This window comes from Macrobrachium rosenbergii, chromosome 43 (genome assembly GCF_040412425.1).
Source record: "Macrobrachium rosenbergii isolate ZJJX-2024 chromosome 43, ASM4041242v1, whole genome shotgun sequence".
Classification (NCBI taxonomy): Eukaryota; Metazoa; Arthropoda; class Malacostraca; order Decapoda; family Palaemonidae; genus Macrobrachium; species Macrobrachium rosenbergii.
The window spans coordinates 24789922-24811624 of record NC_089783.1 but is presented as its reverse complement, the minus strand read 5'-3'; the positions used below and the strand labels follow the sequence as shown (position 1 = coordinate 24811624).

Sequence of the window (21703 nt, the reverse complement as noted above, 5' to 3'; positions counted from 1 at the left end):
TTCTACTAGTTAATCACTCAGTTACAGTTTCTAGGGACACAGACGTATAGAGCAATGCCAGCAATGATCCTCCACAACTGCCACATAGAACAACATAATAAACACATGCTTATAGGAAACTGTGCTCAACAGAGCTGCAATGCAGTTTATAAGATCCCACATATGGACTGTGTTTCTTTTTCATTTGGGCCAGAAAATTAAGGAAATAAATGTCAGAATAAATCAGAATGAATACTCAATTAGAACTGGCTAAAAAGAATAATGGTTTTGTGTATCCAAGTGAAAAATCACAGAATTGCTTGGTCCCGTAGTTGTATATTGTTAAGAAGTAATCATGATGTTATGCAAAAACTTCTTAGAATCTGTATAATTACAGCTTGAAAATGAAAATACTATTAATTGAGAACCAGATCTATTTACTCTTGACCCCATAAAGCACAATGATATTAGTGTCCACAGGTTATCCTTGGATAATCCAGTACCTGGTTCATTCCAGGGTAACAGTTCCTCATCTGGAGATCAGCCTCAAATGAAATGACTTTTGTATGCATTAAATGGTTATATGCTTCCTAAATCTTGCTTTTTATGGAAAATCGAGCCTTCTTTGCAATCTTGAGAATACATCACAGGTGAAAGATCTTGCATTCGGTTGTTCCACTTTCCTCGTAGCCACATGCTGTATACTCGTATATTTTATATCAAGCTTTAATTCCAATGTTAGAAGTTATGCATAAGTATGCATATTTATATGCACACATGCATAAACACATTTGAATATATTTGTATATGCATATATGCATAAACACATTTATATATATATATGTATGTATATATATATATATATATATATATATATATATATATATATATATATATATATATATATGTAGTATTTGTTTGATTTTATCAGCTATTCAAAATTGATCATAATTATACAAATTTACACATGAACTCTGTCAAAACCCATTCAGTTTTTCAAGTAGCTATAAAGGCACTAGCAAGCCGATACCTCAGATCATGTCACCTCGAAGTCATTCATCCTCAAGCCTTTGAGTACTCTTACACAAGCTCCAGATTTTCCTGAAACTCGTTCTGACATTTTCCATGAGATGTATGAAACTGGCCAATATTCCTTGAAAACAACCACCGTGTAAATACCTCAGTGGGTTTTGGATATTATACATGTATGTATGTATATATATATATATATATATATATATATATATATATATATATATATATATATATATATATATATATATATATACATATACTGTATATATAACGAACGAAAGTACAGTCACTAATATTTGTGAATGTAAGATAAGTCACGATGTATGTGGAAAAAATTCACACATATATGCTTTGTGCTTTCAAGGCAAAGTCTCCCTAATGGCTGAAACAGTTGTCAGTAGAGATAATAAATGTAACAATGATTTTCGTCTTCTCCTACAAATCTTTAACCCTGAAGATAAGAAGAGATTGTGGAGATTAGGGGAGTGTCTTGAAATAGTAGACGCCTAAGCGCAGCAGCATTCAAAAGAACATATATATATATATATATATATATATATATATATATATATATATATATATATATATATATATATATATATATATATATAATACACATATATCTATATGTGTGTGTACATTTATGTATGTATGTATGTATGTATGTATGTATGTATATGTGAATGCATTTAATGTATGTATTACAGTGCTTCCTTCAGAATTTCGTTAACAGAGTAATGTGACGTTCAAATACCCAATTGCTCTGAAATTAGAGTCGGTAACAAAGCAGTTTTAGCGCAAAACCCTAACCTAAGTCTGAATGCGCAAGTACGGTGAAGAATCTAATTTCGTAGTTCGATTACATGAACTGCTGTTTATCTTATTTTTGCTATTAATGAAAAAAGCAACTAAGAAAGTAAACTCTCTCGTAAAAATCATAATAGCCAACAAAAATGGTTTTATAGTCGATAACAGAATCTGTTTAACTTCGAAGCTTCTCAATAAATGGGGAAGTTGCAAACAAATTCAACTCAGCTCCAGGACAGGCGAACAGCATCTCAGGATATCCACAAGACACTTTCAAGAGGCAAAAGCTAACCCTTGATCTGCGTTTGCATGCGGTCCAGTATACGGTCCAGTATATCGACGTGTCCTTGAAGGTGCTAGCAGAGCCGACAGCCCATGCATAGAGAGGGTCCCAAGTTCAATGTGAGAGGCGGTAAGAGACAAACAAAGCACAGCTGAAGTGAAGTTACTCTAGTGAGAGTGCACAGAGTATCAAAAGATGAAAATAAGGATAGTGTAAAACAATGGCATATTAATATTCATGTCCACTCATCAAGGGAATGACGGTTTCTTTAAAACAAGTGACCCCTAACAATCTCAGATAAGGACACCAAGACAGTACAATTCTGGGAGCTAACGTAAGGCCCAACCAGGACGGTTGTTATTTGCTTTTAAAGTCACACAAATCAACGGCTGGGGACAACTACTGTACTTCAGATTAGGATATTAGAAGACAAATAACCTAAAACTAAGGATGGATGGGCTGATGGGAGATGACAGCGGATGAGATCACAACTTAATCATGAGGATATTTACGGAGAAAATAAGAAAGTAACAGATCTACCTTACAAGTGCATCTCTCATTGATTAAGTTATAAGAATACTTTTCATCATCAAAAATCTATTACGGTAGACACACTCCAATGTACCGCTTCTTTCCAAGTCGAATGGAATGAAAATAATCAATACAATTCCAGGTTACAATAATATCAGATATAAAGGTATTTCAGCTATGCAAAAATTTGTTGTTCAGACGCACGAAAGGAATGTATAAACACTTGGTTCTTTATTAGAAGCTGTCTGCAGGAGAGAAAATAACATATTGGCTTCAGCGTGGAGGGTTCATGTCCTGAAATACTAAGAAGGTATTCACGTAATGAGCGACTCAGTGAATTAGTAGAGTCTAACATACGTCTAGAAATTGTGAATCACTGTGACACTGAAAAACACTTTATAAGAGCAATAAAAAAAAGTATTGACAAAGAACCACGATGGCAGAAAATAACGGTAAAATACTACGTTTGGAAAAACAAATTTTCATAGAAGTATATAGTAAAATGGATTTTTCCTCTAGTGAAGGCCAAACTTACGCTGCAAATTTAGATATCGCACTTGAAAATATTAAATAACTTTTTAAAAAGAATCTTCACTAGAAGCCACAGGTTGTATGCACTCTCTCTCTCTCTCTCTCTCTCTCTCTCTCTCTCTCTCTCTCTCTCTCTCTCTCTCTCTCTCTCTCTCAGTAAAATGGGTTAAAGGGTTAAGAAATGCAGAGATTCAATTACATGCTAAAAAGCTTGGCATAGGTTAAAATACTGATTGCTGATTCGAGGTGGTTTGTTAGCGTGGAGAGAATGGAAGGCAGTAAGCTAGTGAAGAGTTTACAATTCTCAAGTTCATGAATGGAAGCGACCTAATTAATAACCATGAAAAGCCAGAGTGTGCACAAGACAAAATTGCTAGGCGCGTTGCTTGTATGTGTGAGAGGGATCACGGAGTTACTGATGAGCTTTCGTGCAGATATATGATACAGCACATGCTAAGGGTTAAAGGTGCCAGTGAGGATCTGACTGATTTGGTGTTACGCACTGGTATTACTGGTATCAAGGTTATCACTGCATTAAATGACTGATTTACTAATTCATTCTGTAATGGAAAAACTACAGTGTCGTTCTCACGTCACAGTTTTCACAAATGAATCCATCAATCAGTTTACCAGCTATATATAACGCATTCAAACCTATAAATACTCCCATACCTTAGAGCCACGTAATTATACATATAAATGTTAATATTAAAATTACAATTTGGTCAAAAGACAAAACATACAGTTGTGGTTTAGGGGTTAAGCGCCACCGCCTACTAGAGTTAAAAGTTAAGTATACCTTAGTTGAACCAGACAACTGAGTTGATTAACAGCTCTCCTAGGGCTGGCCCGAAGGATTAGGCTTATTTTACGTGGCTAAGAACTAAATGGTTACATAGCAACGCGACCTACAGCTTATTGTGGAATCCGAACCACATTATACCGAAAAATGAATTTCTATCACCAGAAATAAATTCCTCTAATTCTTCATTGGCCGGTCGGAGAATCGAACGCGGGCCCAGCAAAGTGCTAGCCGAGAATGATACCGACCCGTCCAACGTGGAACTTGCCTAGAGGAAACAGGTAACATAGACAGATAATATGTTTACAAACATACACACACACACACACACACACACACACACACACATATATATATATATATATATATATATTTAAAGGACACATATATGCATTTCATAGCTTCAATGCTTTAAGATGTGATGAAAGAATTTTTGGAGTGAGATGGTACTGACAGAGCCGTCAGTTGTAAAATCTTTGTATTCAGCAAATAGTTTGATTCCTCAGCAATGTTGCCGGTCAGGTGATCTTCCAAGCGTTATGTATATTCGTGAGTACGTGCGTTACTTTGATCTAGATTATGCCAAAATCTGCCCTAAAAGTGAGTTTGATCGTTCATTAACGTGACAGAACTGCAGTGATCCAGTCATAGTTTTGGAGTCGTACCAGGCTTTGAAAATCGGCAGATAAGGTAGAGTCTCAAATCTCTGTTTTTATGGGAGAAAATTGAACTTGTGATTTTTACCATGATTTTCTAATCATTATGAATTTTGAACTGGTGTGGGATAATATTCATGCCTCTTTTATATTATTATTTTGTTATGTTACGTTTGCCATATCTTGGCTATGCATTTTACACTTTCCCTTATTGTGTTTTGCATTTTCATATATTTTTGGGAGTTTTCTATCATGTTTAATTCTTTCAACAGATGTCTGTGGACATGTTGGAATGATCGGAAAGGACATGCAAGTCATTTGCAATGTCAATCTCTTTATGTGGTAGACTGTTTTTTTTGACATGACTTTAGTTATTGATTTGGGGAGTATGTGTGATTTTGGATATTTTCAGGCTATTAGCCATAATGAGACTTCTTTAATCAGAAGTGTTTTGCAGTTTAGAGTTTAGTTATCTGACTCGATAATTCATTTATTATGCATTTTAATCTTTGCTTTGTTTTATTCATTTCTTGTTGGGTTATTTGAATAATAAACCTATTTTTGTAGAAACTATTGCGTTTCTTTAAATAGTCCATTTAATTGCTTTGAGAGAATGAGTGAGGTCGGGTGGGTGTGGAAAACGATGAGAGAGAGAGAGAGAGAGTTGATACACGGTGAGAGAGAGAGAGAGGAAAAGGATGCAAGTGTTTCCATGAGTGAACCTTTTCACGCCTTTTTCCACTAGATCACGTTACGTACACTTTCAAAAAAGTGTTGATTCTGTTCTTGTAACACACACACACACACATATATATATATATATATATATATATATATATATATATATATATATATATATATATATATATATATATATATATATATATATATATGTATATTGCACGCTTGTGTTTGCAAAGGAGCAATTGGAAAATAAATGCTATAACGCAATGTACAAGGATGTTCTTAAACTTGAAATAATCTTGCCAGATTCCCTACAAATCCATCAGGCAGAAAAAATTCACAGCAGAGACCTTTAATGTCTGATTAGGAAAAAGGACATAAACCCATGCATTATGACTCCACCACGTGCGACAAGAAAAAAAATTTCCCTTCGCTGTTGTAAAATCAGTTTTTCTCATTTAACAAATTAAGCACATGAAGAGACTTCCTAGCTTTTATGCAAGCACTTCTGTTGCAGACAACAAAACTTCACCTGACGATGTTCTACTCATTAAAAACTGTCGCACGATCGTGCGGCTCCTTACTGGAATAATAATGAGCAAAAAGGTGTCATGAGATAAACATGACGAAACATTGAGGCAAAGGCAACTTAGCGAGCACCGATCTGTGGAAAAAGAACTCTGGTTAGGCGAGGAAGAGTAATAGATTTAGTTCGACTACTCGTCGAACCTTGTCCGAAAGGAAGTCGTTATTAAGAGCAGTCACCCAAAATTAAAATCGTAAACCCATAGTAAGCAAGATTAGCGTTGTTACAGAACTACAGTAATGGAATGGCATGATGGTTCTTCATCATTTTTGACACTCTTTCGGAAGCTCATTCCCATTACTCCTGAATGCTGATGAAAAATTACTCCTCAAGGACCGAGAAAAATGAAAATTTTATTTCATCGTCATCAATTTATGTTAGTTTTGGTCATTTTAGTAACTGTATTCATTTATGGCGAGACTTGACCATAAGACCAAGTTAATGGGAATAAAGATTTTTTCCTTTTGACCATACTTTCTTCCTCTTGTGACTTTGCCAAATATGAAAACACATTCTGTCGCACTGGAATAAAATAATAACAGTGATTTAGACGACTTTTACAAAAAGAACATTTAACAGCATAACCATTAATATTTTGTCAAAGATATCACCGACTCGACTCATGTTGCCGGGGGGGAGACTTATCTTTGTCCGAATAAGAGCAAAATTTAGGCATTTGCTCTCATTTGATGGAGATTGCACATTTTTCCCCGACATCGTTAACTACATTTACTTTATGACCTGTTTCCTAAGGGCCAGGAGCTAGGACATGATAAATGGAACGATGTTTTTTACACACAAGAATGAAAGCCTTTTATTTATGAATTAGATTATTGTGAGGACTCCAAAGATATGATGGATATCAAATTAAATGTTCGTGGTGTAACATTTGCTTTTGACGGGAAATCTAAAGCGCTTTGATATCGATATGGCTCTTGCCCTGTGATAACCATATCATTACTCACTGGTGGTAGCAAGAAAAATCTTGTTACTGCCCTCATGTGCCGTTCAACGCCATTTATTACCACCCTCATGTCATAAATGAGAATATCCTTTTCACCCGCACGTGATAGCAAAATCTGTCACGGCGCTCGTCCAGCGACGGGGACAATTAGCAGAATTCACTTGCGCACCCAGCACCTGACAACAAGCACTTCACTTTGCTTCGCCGTGTAAATGCATCAAAAGAAGTTTTTGTTTTAACAGCTTTAAAATACTGTAAACATCTGCACCGATGTGTGATAACAAGATGTTTTCAGTGCCATAAGAAACTATATCATATCATAACGGCCAACATGAAACAGCACAAATCGTTTCGTTATTGCCCTTGAGTCAATAACAGGAAGAGTAATGTCACCGCTCGCGTATACTAACGAGAGTATTCTCGTCAGGGTAAAGCTTCGTCATTCCCTGCATGTAAAAGTACTGGCACGATGCCACTGCCTGACCAGTTAATGACGATAACAAATAACAGCTGCTGAAGGAGGCTGCTGCATCTTTTTTCCACTAGAAAAACTGTCATCGATAAAATTGCAACGGCAATTTCATGACTCATGCGGTATAAGGGGCAACTTGACCACCGCTCAAGTGCGAAAGCAAATTCTCACCCGAAATGCTGTTTATCATACACAAGTGGCTTTAGAGGTATGTGAGGCCAGAATCATTACATAAACACCATTCTACCTGTTTATCAGCAAAAGAAAAAAAAAAAGTAAGAGTCCACTCATGTGATTAGACAGATATTTATTTCTTAAAAAGATGCTTGAAATACCTACATGAACGAGATCGAAAATAACATGTAACTCATGTTTACACGTCACTATATATAGTCATATCAATATCTAACGAAAGCCTTATTAATAAGGGAAAAATTTTAGGGGAAAAAAACTTAGGTCACTAAAGAAAGTAAAACCAATACCTTAGGAAACCCTTATCAATCGGAGAAAGTTCCAGATAAAAAAAATGAGATTACTAGTGAAAGTAAAAAATATTACAAGTGAAAGTAAAAAATAATAACTAAAGTGCGTGCTTCTGTTGCTGTTATAGATGTCGAGACAATACTCAGAGGATGTGAGGCTGAATTCATCCAAGGTTATATGACTCTTGGTTATGTAACTGTTATATAGAGAAGTGTGATAAGTATATATAACAGAGGCCTAAGAGAAGCTGGACTGGGATACGGGTCGCCACAATGAATACGTACTCGGGCATAATTTAATTCAGAAATAAATAGCCTATGTTCTGGGAAGAGAAAAGAAAAACTTCCTTCAACGGCAGTTGTGGAATGTATCACTTGAGTTGTGGTACCTTTAATTTATAAGAAAGAAACGACAAAGGGCGAACTATGTAACATAAATTCGTGATGGATATTCGTGGAAGAGTGAGACGCTCGCCTAAATAGGATGTTGGCAATGATGAGCCCGGTGGACGGCATGCGACTGTGTGGGCATGCCTCTTACCCAAAACGGGATGATACGAATCACTGGGCATTAGAGAAGTCCCTTGTGAAGATTAAGATAAAAGTAAAGATAGATTTAAAATTAGGCGAGGATATTATTTCGTTTTAATGATAAACTTAAGTTAAAGCAGGATGTGAGGGCTTGTTAATGACGAAGCAGACTTTCCATGAATAAATTCAGTTTCTGATGCAAAAGATTGTTTCTTAACCATGAAATCAACTGTCAAGTGTGTGAGATTGCTTTTTAAAGATAGACGATAACATTCAGTTTCCGATCAATAAAACCGTTGCTTTATGATAAAATTAAGTTCTAAGCGATAAAACACAGTTCCTGGCATGTGCAGTAGTTTCTCAATGATACAATCACGTTTTAATTATAAAACTGAGTTTCTGAAAAATAAAATCAAGAAACTGATGAATAACGCAGATGAACAATCTCGAGAAGAATCTCAAAAAATAATTACATGATACAGGGGTTAGGGCACGGTGATTTCTCAGCATAAGTATATCATAATTCTGAATTCGATTGCTGCCAAAATCTGCAATAGATCTCGACAGCTCTGACTGACGTCAGCATGGACTTGGAAGTAAAAAAAAAAAAAAAAAAATGCCGAATCTCTTCAGTTGGTCGACAATCTTCTGAACATCTTCCTTGTCCCGCTTTAATCTTGAGGGTCACATTAATCAGACGATAATAATAATAATAATGGGAAAGCTTCCATAACAGATTTACGCTTAGTATGTTACAGTTGAGGTCATTTTGCTTTCCATCAAAGATTACCAAGTGTCCCGTTACAAAATGCTGATTAGGAGAGCGACATTTTCCTGGAAAAAACACAAACAGATTCATTCTGTAAACAGAAGTTCTCACAATATTTAAATTCGGCTTTGGACAAGTATCTAATATCAGATGTTTTATATGTCATTTCGGTAGTCAGAGGTACGGCAAGGCAAGTTTGCCCTGGGAAGTATTAATGAATCAGGGTTCGGTTACAATCATTCCATCATTGCTTCTGAGATGACACTTGAACGTTTTCATTCACGCCTCAAAACAAAGGTGCCAGGGTTTCTGCTAAAGGTCTGCACTGTTTTCCTAGCCTCCATTTCCACGATTTCTTTATATTTGTAGCACAATATAAAATAAAATTAAAACTTGTAAGACTTCTTGCTGACGCAGATTATACGACGGCGGAAGTTTGCTCTTGTGAAAAGTTATTTTTACAAAGCTGAAGCTGATATTTAAATTTTCATTATGTCTTTTAATATTTCACTCGTATTAATTAATGTTATTCATTACATCATTATTGACAACGGGATTAGCCATAAAGTTGTCTTCTTTTTGGGAAAGAAAAAAAATTTTTTTTTGATGCCTTCTCTGCAGCTGCGTTACATATTATACGCTTTTATACGCTTTTATTTAGCTTGAGTTTTTGCCTGTTTGTTTGTTTGTTTGTTTGTTTTTCTGGGTCAAATCTTGTAACTCACTTTTCGACCTGTTCCCTACGTCCGTTGGGCTTGAAATTTTGCACGGCCTTACATGATCAGTAGGTCAGCAGTGACTTCTATGACCCTACAGTGACCTCTCTCAGTATCCCATGATTTGTATGAAAATCTTCGGATTTTTCATACCTTCTTTTAGAATAAGTTAATAACTCTACGGATTTTTGAAACCTTTTTCTCGATGGGATATCAATTTCGTTAGCTGCAATCATAAATCGGTTACAGTTTCTGTCAAAACTATAAAGTATAAAATAAAAAATATAAAATTTTTTAAAACACGCTTTCATGAAAACGCACTAAAAAGTTAAAAATAAATTTTTTGAGACACACCCGGATTATCTTACAATTAATAATGTCTACAAAAATAAAAGCGTGGGCACCAAACTTGGAAGGAAACGCTACAAGAAACTAAAAAATATATTTCTTTTGTTGTAGTATTTCCTTCCAAGTTTGGCGCACACGCTTTTATTTTTGTAGACATGATTAATTGTAAGATAATCCTGGTGTGTCTCACAATTTATTTTCAGCGTTTAAAAAAAATTATTTTTTAGACTTTTTTTAAAACGTCCTCGCATAAACTGTCCAACGCCACCTCTGAGAATGTGCTTAGTCTTCAAAATGAAAGTTTTATTTTTCAACTATTAGTACTATCATAGTTTACTGATTTTAAAAATCATGATTTATGTGCATATTTTGGTTGTTTATGACAACTAAATGAACGAGTATTACTGGAACTGATAACTACATTTCGAAAAACAGGAATTTTGAATTATACAAGAGTCAGCGTTGAAAAATGCTCTGAAAGTAAAACAATATATCTCAGAGGAAGTCTCCTAAGAACGGAAACGTCCTGTAATTTAACCTTTGTGTTCCAATTACGAACAGTCCTGAGAATAAATTGAAGGAATAATTTATGAGCCTTTAGAAAAAGACTTGGCATTTTCAGCGAGTAGCATTAGACAGACAGACAGACACACACACAACATCATCATAACCTCCATACCGTGTGACGCACTCATGCTTTTCTTGTCTTTAATTCCACAAATCTCCATTCATCCCCAGATTTCCGTTCCACAGTTCTCATCAAAGTAGAGAAAGAAGCTACATCCTTTTCTCATTTTTACATTAAACACTCAGAATACCGAAATGCATGTATGTGTATAACACACAATGTAAAATAAAACAGCGTATCCTGTGACTAAGGAGATGATTCCATTGTAAAAGCTTTGGGCAAATGTTGACATCATGTAGGTCTAAGAAAAATGGCTGACCAGCTGCAAGTGTAAATTATGAAGTGGAAAACCACAGTATGTGCAACAAAGAACTCATGCAGCCAGATGCGTGCATAGAGGTGAGGGTCACTCGTCAACATCGAATCATTTGTAATGCTCCCTAGTTTGAGAAAAAAAATCTAGGCAATAAGAGTGACAATGAGAAAATCCCAAGCGAGGAGACAAGACAGTGCTTGATTTTTCGACCACAGTTGCAATACACAATTCCTATTGAAGTAATGAATTTATTCAAGTTAGAAATGTAAAGAACAATACAGGCATAGAAACAAAAGAAGAAACTCTCGGAAAACCACTACATGAAACTTACGAATCAGTAAACAATAGGTTTTCAAGACCACTTATCACATAAACAGTCAGGTAGCCAGAAAATACTATAAGAAACTTAAGAGTCAGTTGAAACATATTCTCTGTCAAATCTGGAAGCACCAATTGCTGTTGGGGTATCTGCCTTTATACAGGCTGAAAACTGGTCCATTGCCAGAGTCCTTTGCCATTTCTACCTCTCTGGAGGTTAAGCTAACATTCGCCAGTCTTTAGCACTTATTTTGTGGTGGCTCTATTTCTTCAGAGGTACAGCCGTGACAGCCAACATCAGACACAAGTTAATGTGCTATCTTCAGAGGACAGCTCAACTCAGACCGAGGTTTCTGTCTCAGCGGAGCTACATGAAACTGCCGTGAAGCCTTCCGTTGAGAATGCGGTTTTAATAACTACAGAAAAAATCTGATTTTTGGAAAATGTCAAATCTACCTAAGACCCAAACCAAACGATAGTGAAATCCATGCACAAAATCACAAAAGGACCAAAAATCGTGACAAAAACCTTGCTGATGGTTCCAAACCTTCATAAATTCTCTTCCGTATGTTCAGTAAAACTTCCAGGGACTAATAGGTAAATGTGACAAACCTGAACTGATTATTCATAAGATGTTCATCACCAAAATTACACTGTAAAGATAGGTAACCCGGACATTCCTTGCCAAAAGGAATGTTAAGTATTCTCGGGATTATTCAATTCCCGAGAGTACTGAATGTTTGGAACAACTAATATAAACCAATTGAGTTTTCGAGTCATATCCAACAATCCTTCCGTTGGTAGCCAAAATACAGAATATAATGTTACTCCGATACACTTTTCATTACAAGTGATGCTTTGTTACGAGGTTACTGGATATTTTTTAAGTATATCCCTTTCAAGTTCAGGACATACATCCACTTGTTGGCACCGCATGGGAATTTGTACCCAACAGATATTGTAGGTATGACTGGAATCTGTGAAACGACTACAGTATTTACTTTACAATACTAAACAATTTGATGATGTGCATTTTAAAAATAAAGCCGAAAATTTTAACAATGGTTTTTGTGCCTGGGGGATTTTTGGCTTCGTCAACTGTAGAAATTTACCAGAACCTTAAAAAATAAATTCAGCTGGTTTTAATTTCACAGCATTGCCAATTGAATTCAACGCTGGTTATGACAAAAGCGAAAAACAGCATTTGTTCTAAAATCATCCGAAGAGTTAAATTACACAGATAAAGCTTAGTCTCTTGGTGTAAAATTCGGGAGACTGCTATCCTGAAGTTATAACGTGAGCATCAGACACTGAATTAGAAAAGCTTATCTATAGCGTAAACAGAAGAGAGTCAAGACAGATTAGAATTGGTGGTGGCTCCAAAGGATATGTCTTACAAAAATGTGTACCACTCTGAAATTACCCGCTTAGTTTGGCAAGCAAGCTACTAAATATATTTGTGGGGTAAAGCCTCTGATGTCCGATACACTTGTTTACGTATTTAAACCGCAGCAGAAGTCAAATGTAAAATACATACAAAATTGATTTAATCATAATGACATGTTATACAAATATTAAAATGAATAAAATGATAAGCTAACCGTATGAAAAACAGTATAACTTATCATGGACAATTTACATATACAAATAGTTAAAAATTACAGTATCCACTGATTCTAACGAGTAATGAAAATTATATAAACAAAAATGTCTTTTCAGAACCAGTGGTTAATTCTTGGAAAGCATGGCACGACAAGTGGTGAAATTCAGTAAAAGGGAACATTACTGATCCTTGTGCATTTAAAACACCCTGCCAGTTGCCGAAAAAAAAAACCTCTGAGATAAAGTATGTTGTCGGTCATCTCATAATTTCGCAACTATTATGTAAATACAGATAACGACTTACATATTTTTTTTTCGAAATTTATTTAGCATATTCCACTGCAATTTATAAATCCCAGCAGTTCGGCAGACACTTAAATAGTTTCCTGCTGACCAACATGCAAGAAGATTTTGCCAAATTGAATAATGCCAAATTGAGTATTTCTCTTTTCTCAGCATTGCCGATACTGAATTTCGTCAGTCTAGGAACTCTTTTGGAAGAGACCTCAAGCAGTACACCACATCAGAGCACAAAACGAGCACAAACCTAGCACAAACTGGACACAGGTAAACTGACGTGACATGGACCCTTACAAAACATTTAGGAATTTCGATGATACTCTTCTGGTGAACTTGCCCTCTCTCGCGTGCCCACGAACAAAATCATCCCATTTTTGCAAATTCATCTTCAGACCATTTTGTTACAGAGTGTTTTTAATACTCGTCATAACATCTAGGGGATCTTTGTGCTTTGGAATCCCCGGCACTTGTGGAAGGAATCCGAGGTAATGGAGTAACAGAAAAGATAACCAGGCTCCTCTCGTTTTCGCCCTCCCTATCTGTACCGCTTTTGCTAAAGGATACAGCAAACTGTTGCTCCCTGTTGGGCGATGCTCTTCAAGGGCCGAATCAAGTTTCATCCTCTGCGACGTTCTTGACCTTATATAACGTTCGATTTTAGATGGTAAGTAAGGGTTGTCCATGGAAGATAATGGCGGTTTTGGATGCAAGTAATGGATCCTCCATTCAGTAAGTGGATTGGACAGTGGATCGATTTTGCCTTTCAGACGAAATCTGTTTTTTCCTTGAGAAGGAAGTTGGGGGTATGGAACGCCTAGATACGTGATTCCTCTGTGCCTCACTATAATATTGTCATTATTGTTAAGCACAGTTCCATATATTCGGTTTCTATCCAGTTTTCCATACATATTGCTACTAATCCCCTTGCCCTCGTTCCGTCGTACACCTCCAAAAATGGCACCTGGGGCTAGTTTATATACGAGGGTCTGTTGCCCGTTATAATCGTCAACAGTAAGTACGGCGATATCATCAGAATTCTGCTGCCGAGATAAACCCCTGACGTGTGGCATAACACCAATCGCATTGACCTCGTGATCTTTAAGAGAGGAAGGTGCCGAATATTTATTCCGGCTAAAGACAGGGGTTTTACGGCGTGGTGAAAACCTTCTATTCTGTCCTTGAAGAGAGGAAGCGTGACTAGAACAGTGTATGCAAGTTCTCCTTTGAACCCCGACTGTTACTGGATTTCGATGATCCCAAAGTTCTGACAGAGACCAGTCGGTGTCATCATCAGCGGCCTGAGATGTGGTCTCACCACAGCACCACACAGTCGCTGTAGTCACCATTAGGAAGCACGCAGAAGCAACATGCATGGCTGGAAAAACAGAGCATATTAGAAAACACTAAAACAACGATACATATTTTTAACAACAAAATGACGACGCACACACTGGTCACAGTCTGTCATAGATTTTTCGATCTGTATTTATCCAAACATTACTTTTGAAAGTTGCTGAACTATTTGCTTGAATCTACCTTTCTTGCGTGTGGCACGCATCAACTTTCCATTTACTACCCGGACTGCATTAGTTTTGATAACAGCCCCTTCCTTTCCGTATCTAAGCCTGAGATCACATTTTGTTTTGGTTCTCTGAATTCATGCAAGTTTCCTCGGTCAAAGTTTGTATGCATCTAATACGGGGATAACCAGTTACATTTACAAACAAAACATACGTTCTCGGAAACAAATGAGAAAAACAATATTACTGAAGACTGATTATTTAGGGAAATGTAATAAATGTAATAAAGAATCATGCTAAACAGTATGTTCAGACCATGAAATAACTATAATATATGATGGACATCAAACCTTAAAGAACGTAATTCCCGTCAAAAGCGCTTTCTATTTAGAGAACTTAAAATGTTGCTGGTCCTCGTGATAGGTAGTAAAGACCTGATTGGTTATAACACTTAAACAGCATAAAAATTCGAAGTCTTTTAGAGGGGCTGCATAGTACCTTTTACTCGAAAAAGAAGATCCTGCGACGACCCACAAGGGATACGTCGAGAGTAGTTCAGCGGGAACATTGGATCCTAGAAAAAACTGTTGTCAATATTGAGGATCATCCTTTAAACGAGCTCATCTGAATTTGAACAAACCTCTTCGTAACTGTGCACCAGTCTCGTTATAAACCTGCCGTATCTCGTTAAAAGTAAACATTAATATCACAATAAGTCCCGTTAGTAGAATAAGAAAAATTAAACACGTTTTTAACGTATGTTAATTCCATTATATTTCAGCTCAATGCTCGCAGAGGGAATTACTGTACTGGTAATGAATTTATTAAGGATATTTCCTCTCATTTTGTTGTAGATATCAAGGTCCAAAGAAAGGGTGCAACCAAACAAGTAAACAAAATAAAAATAGAAATTCCTTTAATGAAAACGTCCCAAAAAAGTGTAAGTGAGCAACATTTGTTAGCGATCTCCAGTGACTGTTTATAATGGTGTCAGTATTGAAAAACTGAAATAAATTTTAATATAAGTCATCTGGTGCCACCATTCTCTTCCTTTATCACAAATTATGGGTAGCGATGGTGCTTAAAACTGTTAACTACTTAAACGTGAATCTTGCTAACTACTTTGGTGCTAAAAAGAAATCATAGAAATTTACAAGGGATTCTTTTCCCCCAGGATCTGAGTGGTAGACGTTGGGATAATTACCTTTACTTGAGAATTTGACATCTTGGGAACGAGTTTCACCTTTATGTTTTCTTTTTGCAGAAGGTTACTGAAGCAAATGGAAAAGACGAACATACAATGTATCTTGCCATGCTATGTTTAACGAAAAATATTCCCTTCTGTCGTTAATACACAACAGCCATTATGACTCGATGAGTCTACTTCAGTTGACGGTTCCTATAGGCCTATATATATTGTGTGTGTATGTATATTGTGTATATATATATATATATATATATATATATATATATATATATATATATATATATATATATATATATATATATATATATATATATATATATATATATATATATATATATATATATATATATATATATATATATATATATATATATATATATATATATATATATGTATATATATACACACACAAAATACGTATTCAGAAGTGATTTGCCTTGTCATCAACAACACTCACTTTAATCCCTCTCGGATTCTGAAATCACGCTTCTCACGAACGTTGCTGCTACTCCAAACGAACAGCGTCTTGGCAGATCCTCTCCATACCCCCAGCAGACACGCAATGCAGGCGTCGAGTTTGTGGATTGTACGACTTGACAGAATAGGACCTTGACTGAAAAAAAATAATGACCGTAATAAATTAACTAGATATACCTTGAAGATCAGTTAACTGATCTTCAACTAATATAAAATCAGCAAGGACACAGAAAGACACACTAACACACACCAGAGAACTCTTACAAAAAGGCATAACGTAACCGAAGTTGTGCTCACCAACCTAACGTATTCAGCAACCGCTTCACAGTTCATCTTACTCTTTCATCTACAGTATGGAACGTCTTTCTTATTCTCTTTTTGCAAGAATAAACTAAAAGAACTTGCTTTTCTTCAATTAGAAATAAGCGTTCCAGTTTTAGAGGACTTGAGTTGATTTTCCTTCTTATGTCTACTTTCTTATGATTCTATATAAAAGGTCTCTAATTTGAGTTGATATTCCTTCTTAAGTCTACTTTCTTATGATTCTATATAAAAGGTCTCTAAAACCTGTCCACACTAGGAAACATTGTTTGGAAACAAAGTTTGCAAACTGTTTGGAAACAGTTTGGAAACACTTTGGAAATTGTTTGGAAACAAAGTTTGGAAACAGTTTGGAAATAGTTTAGAAACACTTTTTACCGTATATTTGTTTCCCATCCAGAATGGAAAACATTTAGTGTTTCTGTGTGTATATGTATATATACACATGTATAATGTACGTATATATATATATATATATATATATATATATATGTACATATATATATGTATGTATGTATACGTGTATATATGTATGTGTATATATAATTACATATATACACTTAAACATTCATACTTATACATATGTATATATGTATATGTATATATACATACACGCCAGAAGTAAGTCAGCATGACACGCTCCTTTTCCTAAAAACTTCCTCACCCATCTCTTTATCTTTCTCTTATCCCTCCTTGAGTGCATTCAAACTGCCAAGTAAAATACAGAGGCTACTGCACCAGCAGGCATCCTGACGACAAATGAGGTCTGGACAGGAAACATTGTTTGCAAACGGTTTCCAAACTGTTTACAAACAATTTCCAAGAAACTGTTTTCATACAGTTTGCAAACTTTGTTTCCAAACAATGTTTCCTAGTGTGGACAGGCCTTTAATAACAGTCTTAGCTCAGTTTCCAACCGAGCTGTACATAAAATACTAAAATCATAAAAATTAAAATTAACGTTGCACGAGCCGTGACAATGTACATTGTTCTCTAAAGCTCTGACAAACAACAATTTCGTTGAACTGCCCACACATTCCGAATTAAACTTCAGACACAAATTTGTATACAGTCATGTCATTGAACACAGTTCACTAGTCAATGACTCCTTTGACTTGAACAGACTGCCAATTTTAAAATTATTAAAAACTAAAACCGAGCTTGAACATAGATAACTCTGCGTTCAGTAAGAAAGCATTTTAATTCAAGTTCATTTTTATCATTTACAATATGTTGACTGAATTCTTATTTGACATGCAGGAAAAAATCCTAACTAAAAGACCAAATTTGGAGACGGCTTTTTTTTGGCATCTCCTTAAAAAAAAAAAATCAGGAAATATTTAAATACTATTCGTATCCATCTCTCACTCTTTTTCCCTTACTGAGTGAACTAGAAAAATCTCGCTAGACTGTAACTCTGCTCATGAACTAGAATACATAACAAAAGGCCCCGAGCAATTTATTCCTTCTTTCGTGAATACCAGGACATGATTTGCATAGTTATCCCAATATTCTGAAACGATTATTGTGTAGGATATGATTAATATAGTTATCATAATATACTGCAATGATTACTGTGCAGGGTATGATTAATATAGTACTCTGCAATGATTACTGTGTAGGATAAGATTAGTATGTTTATCGCAATATTCTGCAACGATTACTGTGTAGGATATGATTTGTATGGTTATCCTAATACTCTGCAGTGATTACTGTGTAGGATATGATTAGTATAGCTACTCAAATATTCTGCAACGATTACTGTGGACATGATTTGTATGGTTATCCTAATATTCTGCAACGGTTACTGGGCAGGATATGATTAGTGTGGTTATCCCAATATCCTGCAACAATTACAGTGTAGGATACGATTAGTATGGTTATCCTAAAATTCTGCAACGATTACTGTGTAGGATATGATAAGTAGTTATCCTAGTATTCTGCAAAGATTATTGTGCAGGGTGTGACTACTGTAGTTATCCTAATACTCTGTAACGATTACTGTGTAGGATATGATTAGTATGCTTACCCAAATATTCTACAATGACTACTGTGGAGGATATGATGTGTATGGTTATTATCCTAATATTCTGCAACGATTACCACGATAAGATTAGTATAGTTATCCCAGTATTGCGCAACATTAAAGTTTTATTTGCATATCAGTGACACTAACAATAAACAGAGAGAAGGAACAACTCCAACAGCCAGTTCTTCCTTTCTCCAGTATTAATGTCAGACTGCGAAGCATTATGAATCACTTGGTTTCTCAGGCGAGCCAGAGATGAATGGCGGAGCGCACGCTTGACGGACCAATTGCAAACGATGTGCGTCCAGAAGAAAATGTTGGAGAGTAAAGAAACCGCTAATAACGATCCCTTTCCCACGTTATCTGTTAACCAGATGTCTCGTCGCAAGAGGCTTAGGGTACACTTTCGGTTTAATGACGGCTAACTGTCACTTGTGTACTTTAGGCAACGCCATGAACGTGAAGTTTACGTCCCCTTTCCCGCGACACTGCGATAGTTCATCAAAACAGTTCGAAATTTGTCTTTCCTTAATATGAATATTAAGCGTTACGAAAAAAGAAAAAAGAAAATACCATTACGTAAAAAATGTAATGGTAAAGACAATAAAAACTTCTGCTGCTGCATCCCCTGGAGCAATGTCTTTCAAAATCATACTGGAAATAAATTTTAAGTGAGCAGGAGGTACGTATCTTAACTGACATAGACAATGAACAGCAGTAGATGCTATAACAACCACTAGAAAAAAGTTTAGAATTTCTGAAGCAAATCTGGTAATTCTACTTACGTCACAGTTATTCTGGCGTGGTGATCGAGATAAAAATAGAGTAAATTCCACGGAGAAGAAATGGCTTGATTTTTTCTATTTATAATAATAATAATAATAATAATAATAATAATAATAATAATAATAATAATAATAATACAGTCCACCTCACATCGTGATCGAACCCATGACCTTCAAATGAAAGCCAAGGGCGTTACCAAATGTGCCACAGAGATCACTAATGATAAAAAAACTAGATATGACAAAAGCGATTCATCTGACGTAGGTACACTAAAATGAATGAATGAATGAATAATGAATTTAGGCTATATAAAGACAAGCGCTGTGGTACTTTCAGCATTCAACGTCTAAGATAGTAACAAAAGGTAAAGTAAAATTTGTTTTTGCTTAACCAGTGCAGAAAATCGTCTGTTTTCGTCTGGTTGCCCTTGTGTATAGGGTTCTGAAGTGACACAGATGACACTTTGGAATTTTCCTTTTCAAACCATGTCCTCTTGTGTTTTAAATTTTGGTGCTCAACTTTCGTAGCTTTTGAATCGCTCAAAGCCTAAGTCTGGTGGAGAACAATAAGAATTAGAATTACGTGAGCAGCAACTAAAATGCTAGTGAATGTATACGTCCCAACCTACACCCCATGACCTGAATTAGGACGACCTCTTAATGAGCATCAACGTGGCTTTCTGCTCCAGTGACAGAAACGCCACCATACTATAAAAAAAACACTAAATCAAATCAAAGTACTAAGAAGGTTTGACTGACACATTATTCATCCTTCCTCTTGTGAATTAGATATACAGCGTCTATACGTAGCGGTTGAAAAAACATCCGTAATTTTGATACCTTGGACTCTAGCAGTAGGTTGCAATCCTCTGTTGTTGAAGTGCATCGATAGTGCTGGTCCTGTATCAATTAAAAGAAAAATGTCGGTAAAATCAAAGCAACGCATCGCATGCGCCATCACTTTCGATAGCCACAAACTGTGAAGAAAGTCAGTTCCAGCAACTTTCCCTATCCTGCGCCGTGTTGCGATTACTTCCATCACGCGCGATCAGAAAACCGAATATTCAGCTTCAAGTGGTTTCCAAAATAAAAATATTGAATGTCTGGTATAATAAAAGCTTCAGATTCTTTAAAGACAAGCGTTTCATAAACTTGCATTACTCAGTGCCTAAAATGGTTGTTCAGCTCGTAATAAAAACCTGAGCTGCTTTCATTGACGCAACTACCATCTATAAGTACAGGCTGTTATGAATTACACAAGTAAATTACTTTAGATAAATACAAAAATAAATGAACTCTACGCCATCAGCTGCACATACAGTACAAAGAATGTTTCTTTTAAATACCTATTTGTCATTTAGTTAGCACACGCTATAATAATATACAGAGAGATCATTTTAATACAGTCACTTACAATGCTTAGTATAAATCCAAATTAATCTCTCTCTCTCAAATCTATGAGAAAATAATAACAATAAGTCCTTACATTTTGAAATATCTTCCTATATATTTGTGGATTCAACTATTTCATGACAAATATGGAAAGATTTTAGACAGTAAAGCAACAGAAACTAGTGTAAAAGGCTTTACCCTGTCCTTTTTTTCAAGCTACTGACACTAATTTTATGGCTGTGGTAAATAAAAGTTTTATTTACTTCACATACTTCCTAATTTGTGTCACCTTTGATCCTGCTCCATTTCCAAGAAGTACATACAATGGAAAGAGAAACTATTTCCTGGGAGTAATCAATGCAAGGCTTATCAATCAAATCATGAAATAAAATTACCATATCTGAAGACACCCTCTTCACGACTAGGTGCCATGACTTTCTATCTAATCTACATTCATTCACTTACCATTCCATCAACAGAATATAATGAACGTCACATCATGTAGGTCAATGACCCTATTTTATAGACCAGTTAGATGTTCGATTACTTTAATTTCTAAATAAATTAAGATAAAAAGAAGAAATTTTGCAAGTCGGTAGGAAAGGGTTTGAAGATGCATCTAAGATATAGAA

General features: G+C 35.6%; 1 protein-coding gene across 1 annotated transcript in view; it reads right to left on the bottom strand.

Moving 5' to 3' along the window:
• Positions 1 to 12968: 12968 nt before the first annotated feature.
• The window catches only part of LOC136828663 (uncharacterized), an 85315-nt gene continuing 76580 nt past the window's right edge, over positions 12969 to 21703 (bottom strand). Inside the window, exons 2-3 of the mRNA XM_067086722.1 lie at positions 16525 to 16680; positions 12969 to 14715 (exon numbers count right to left, since the gene is read on the bottom strand). Coding sequence (XP_066942823.1) covers positions 13742 to 14713 — 972 coding nt within the window. The 5' untranslated portion in view covers positions 14714 to 14715; positions 16525 to 16680 and the 3' untranslated portion in view covers positions 12969 to 13741. The remainder of the gene's footprint in view (positions 14716 to 16524; positions 16681 to 21703) is intronic.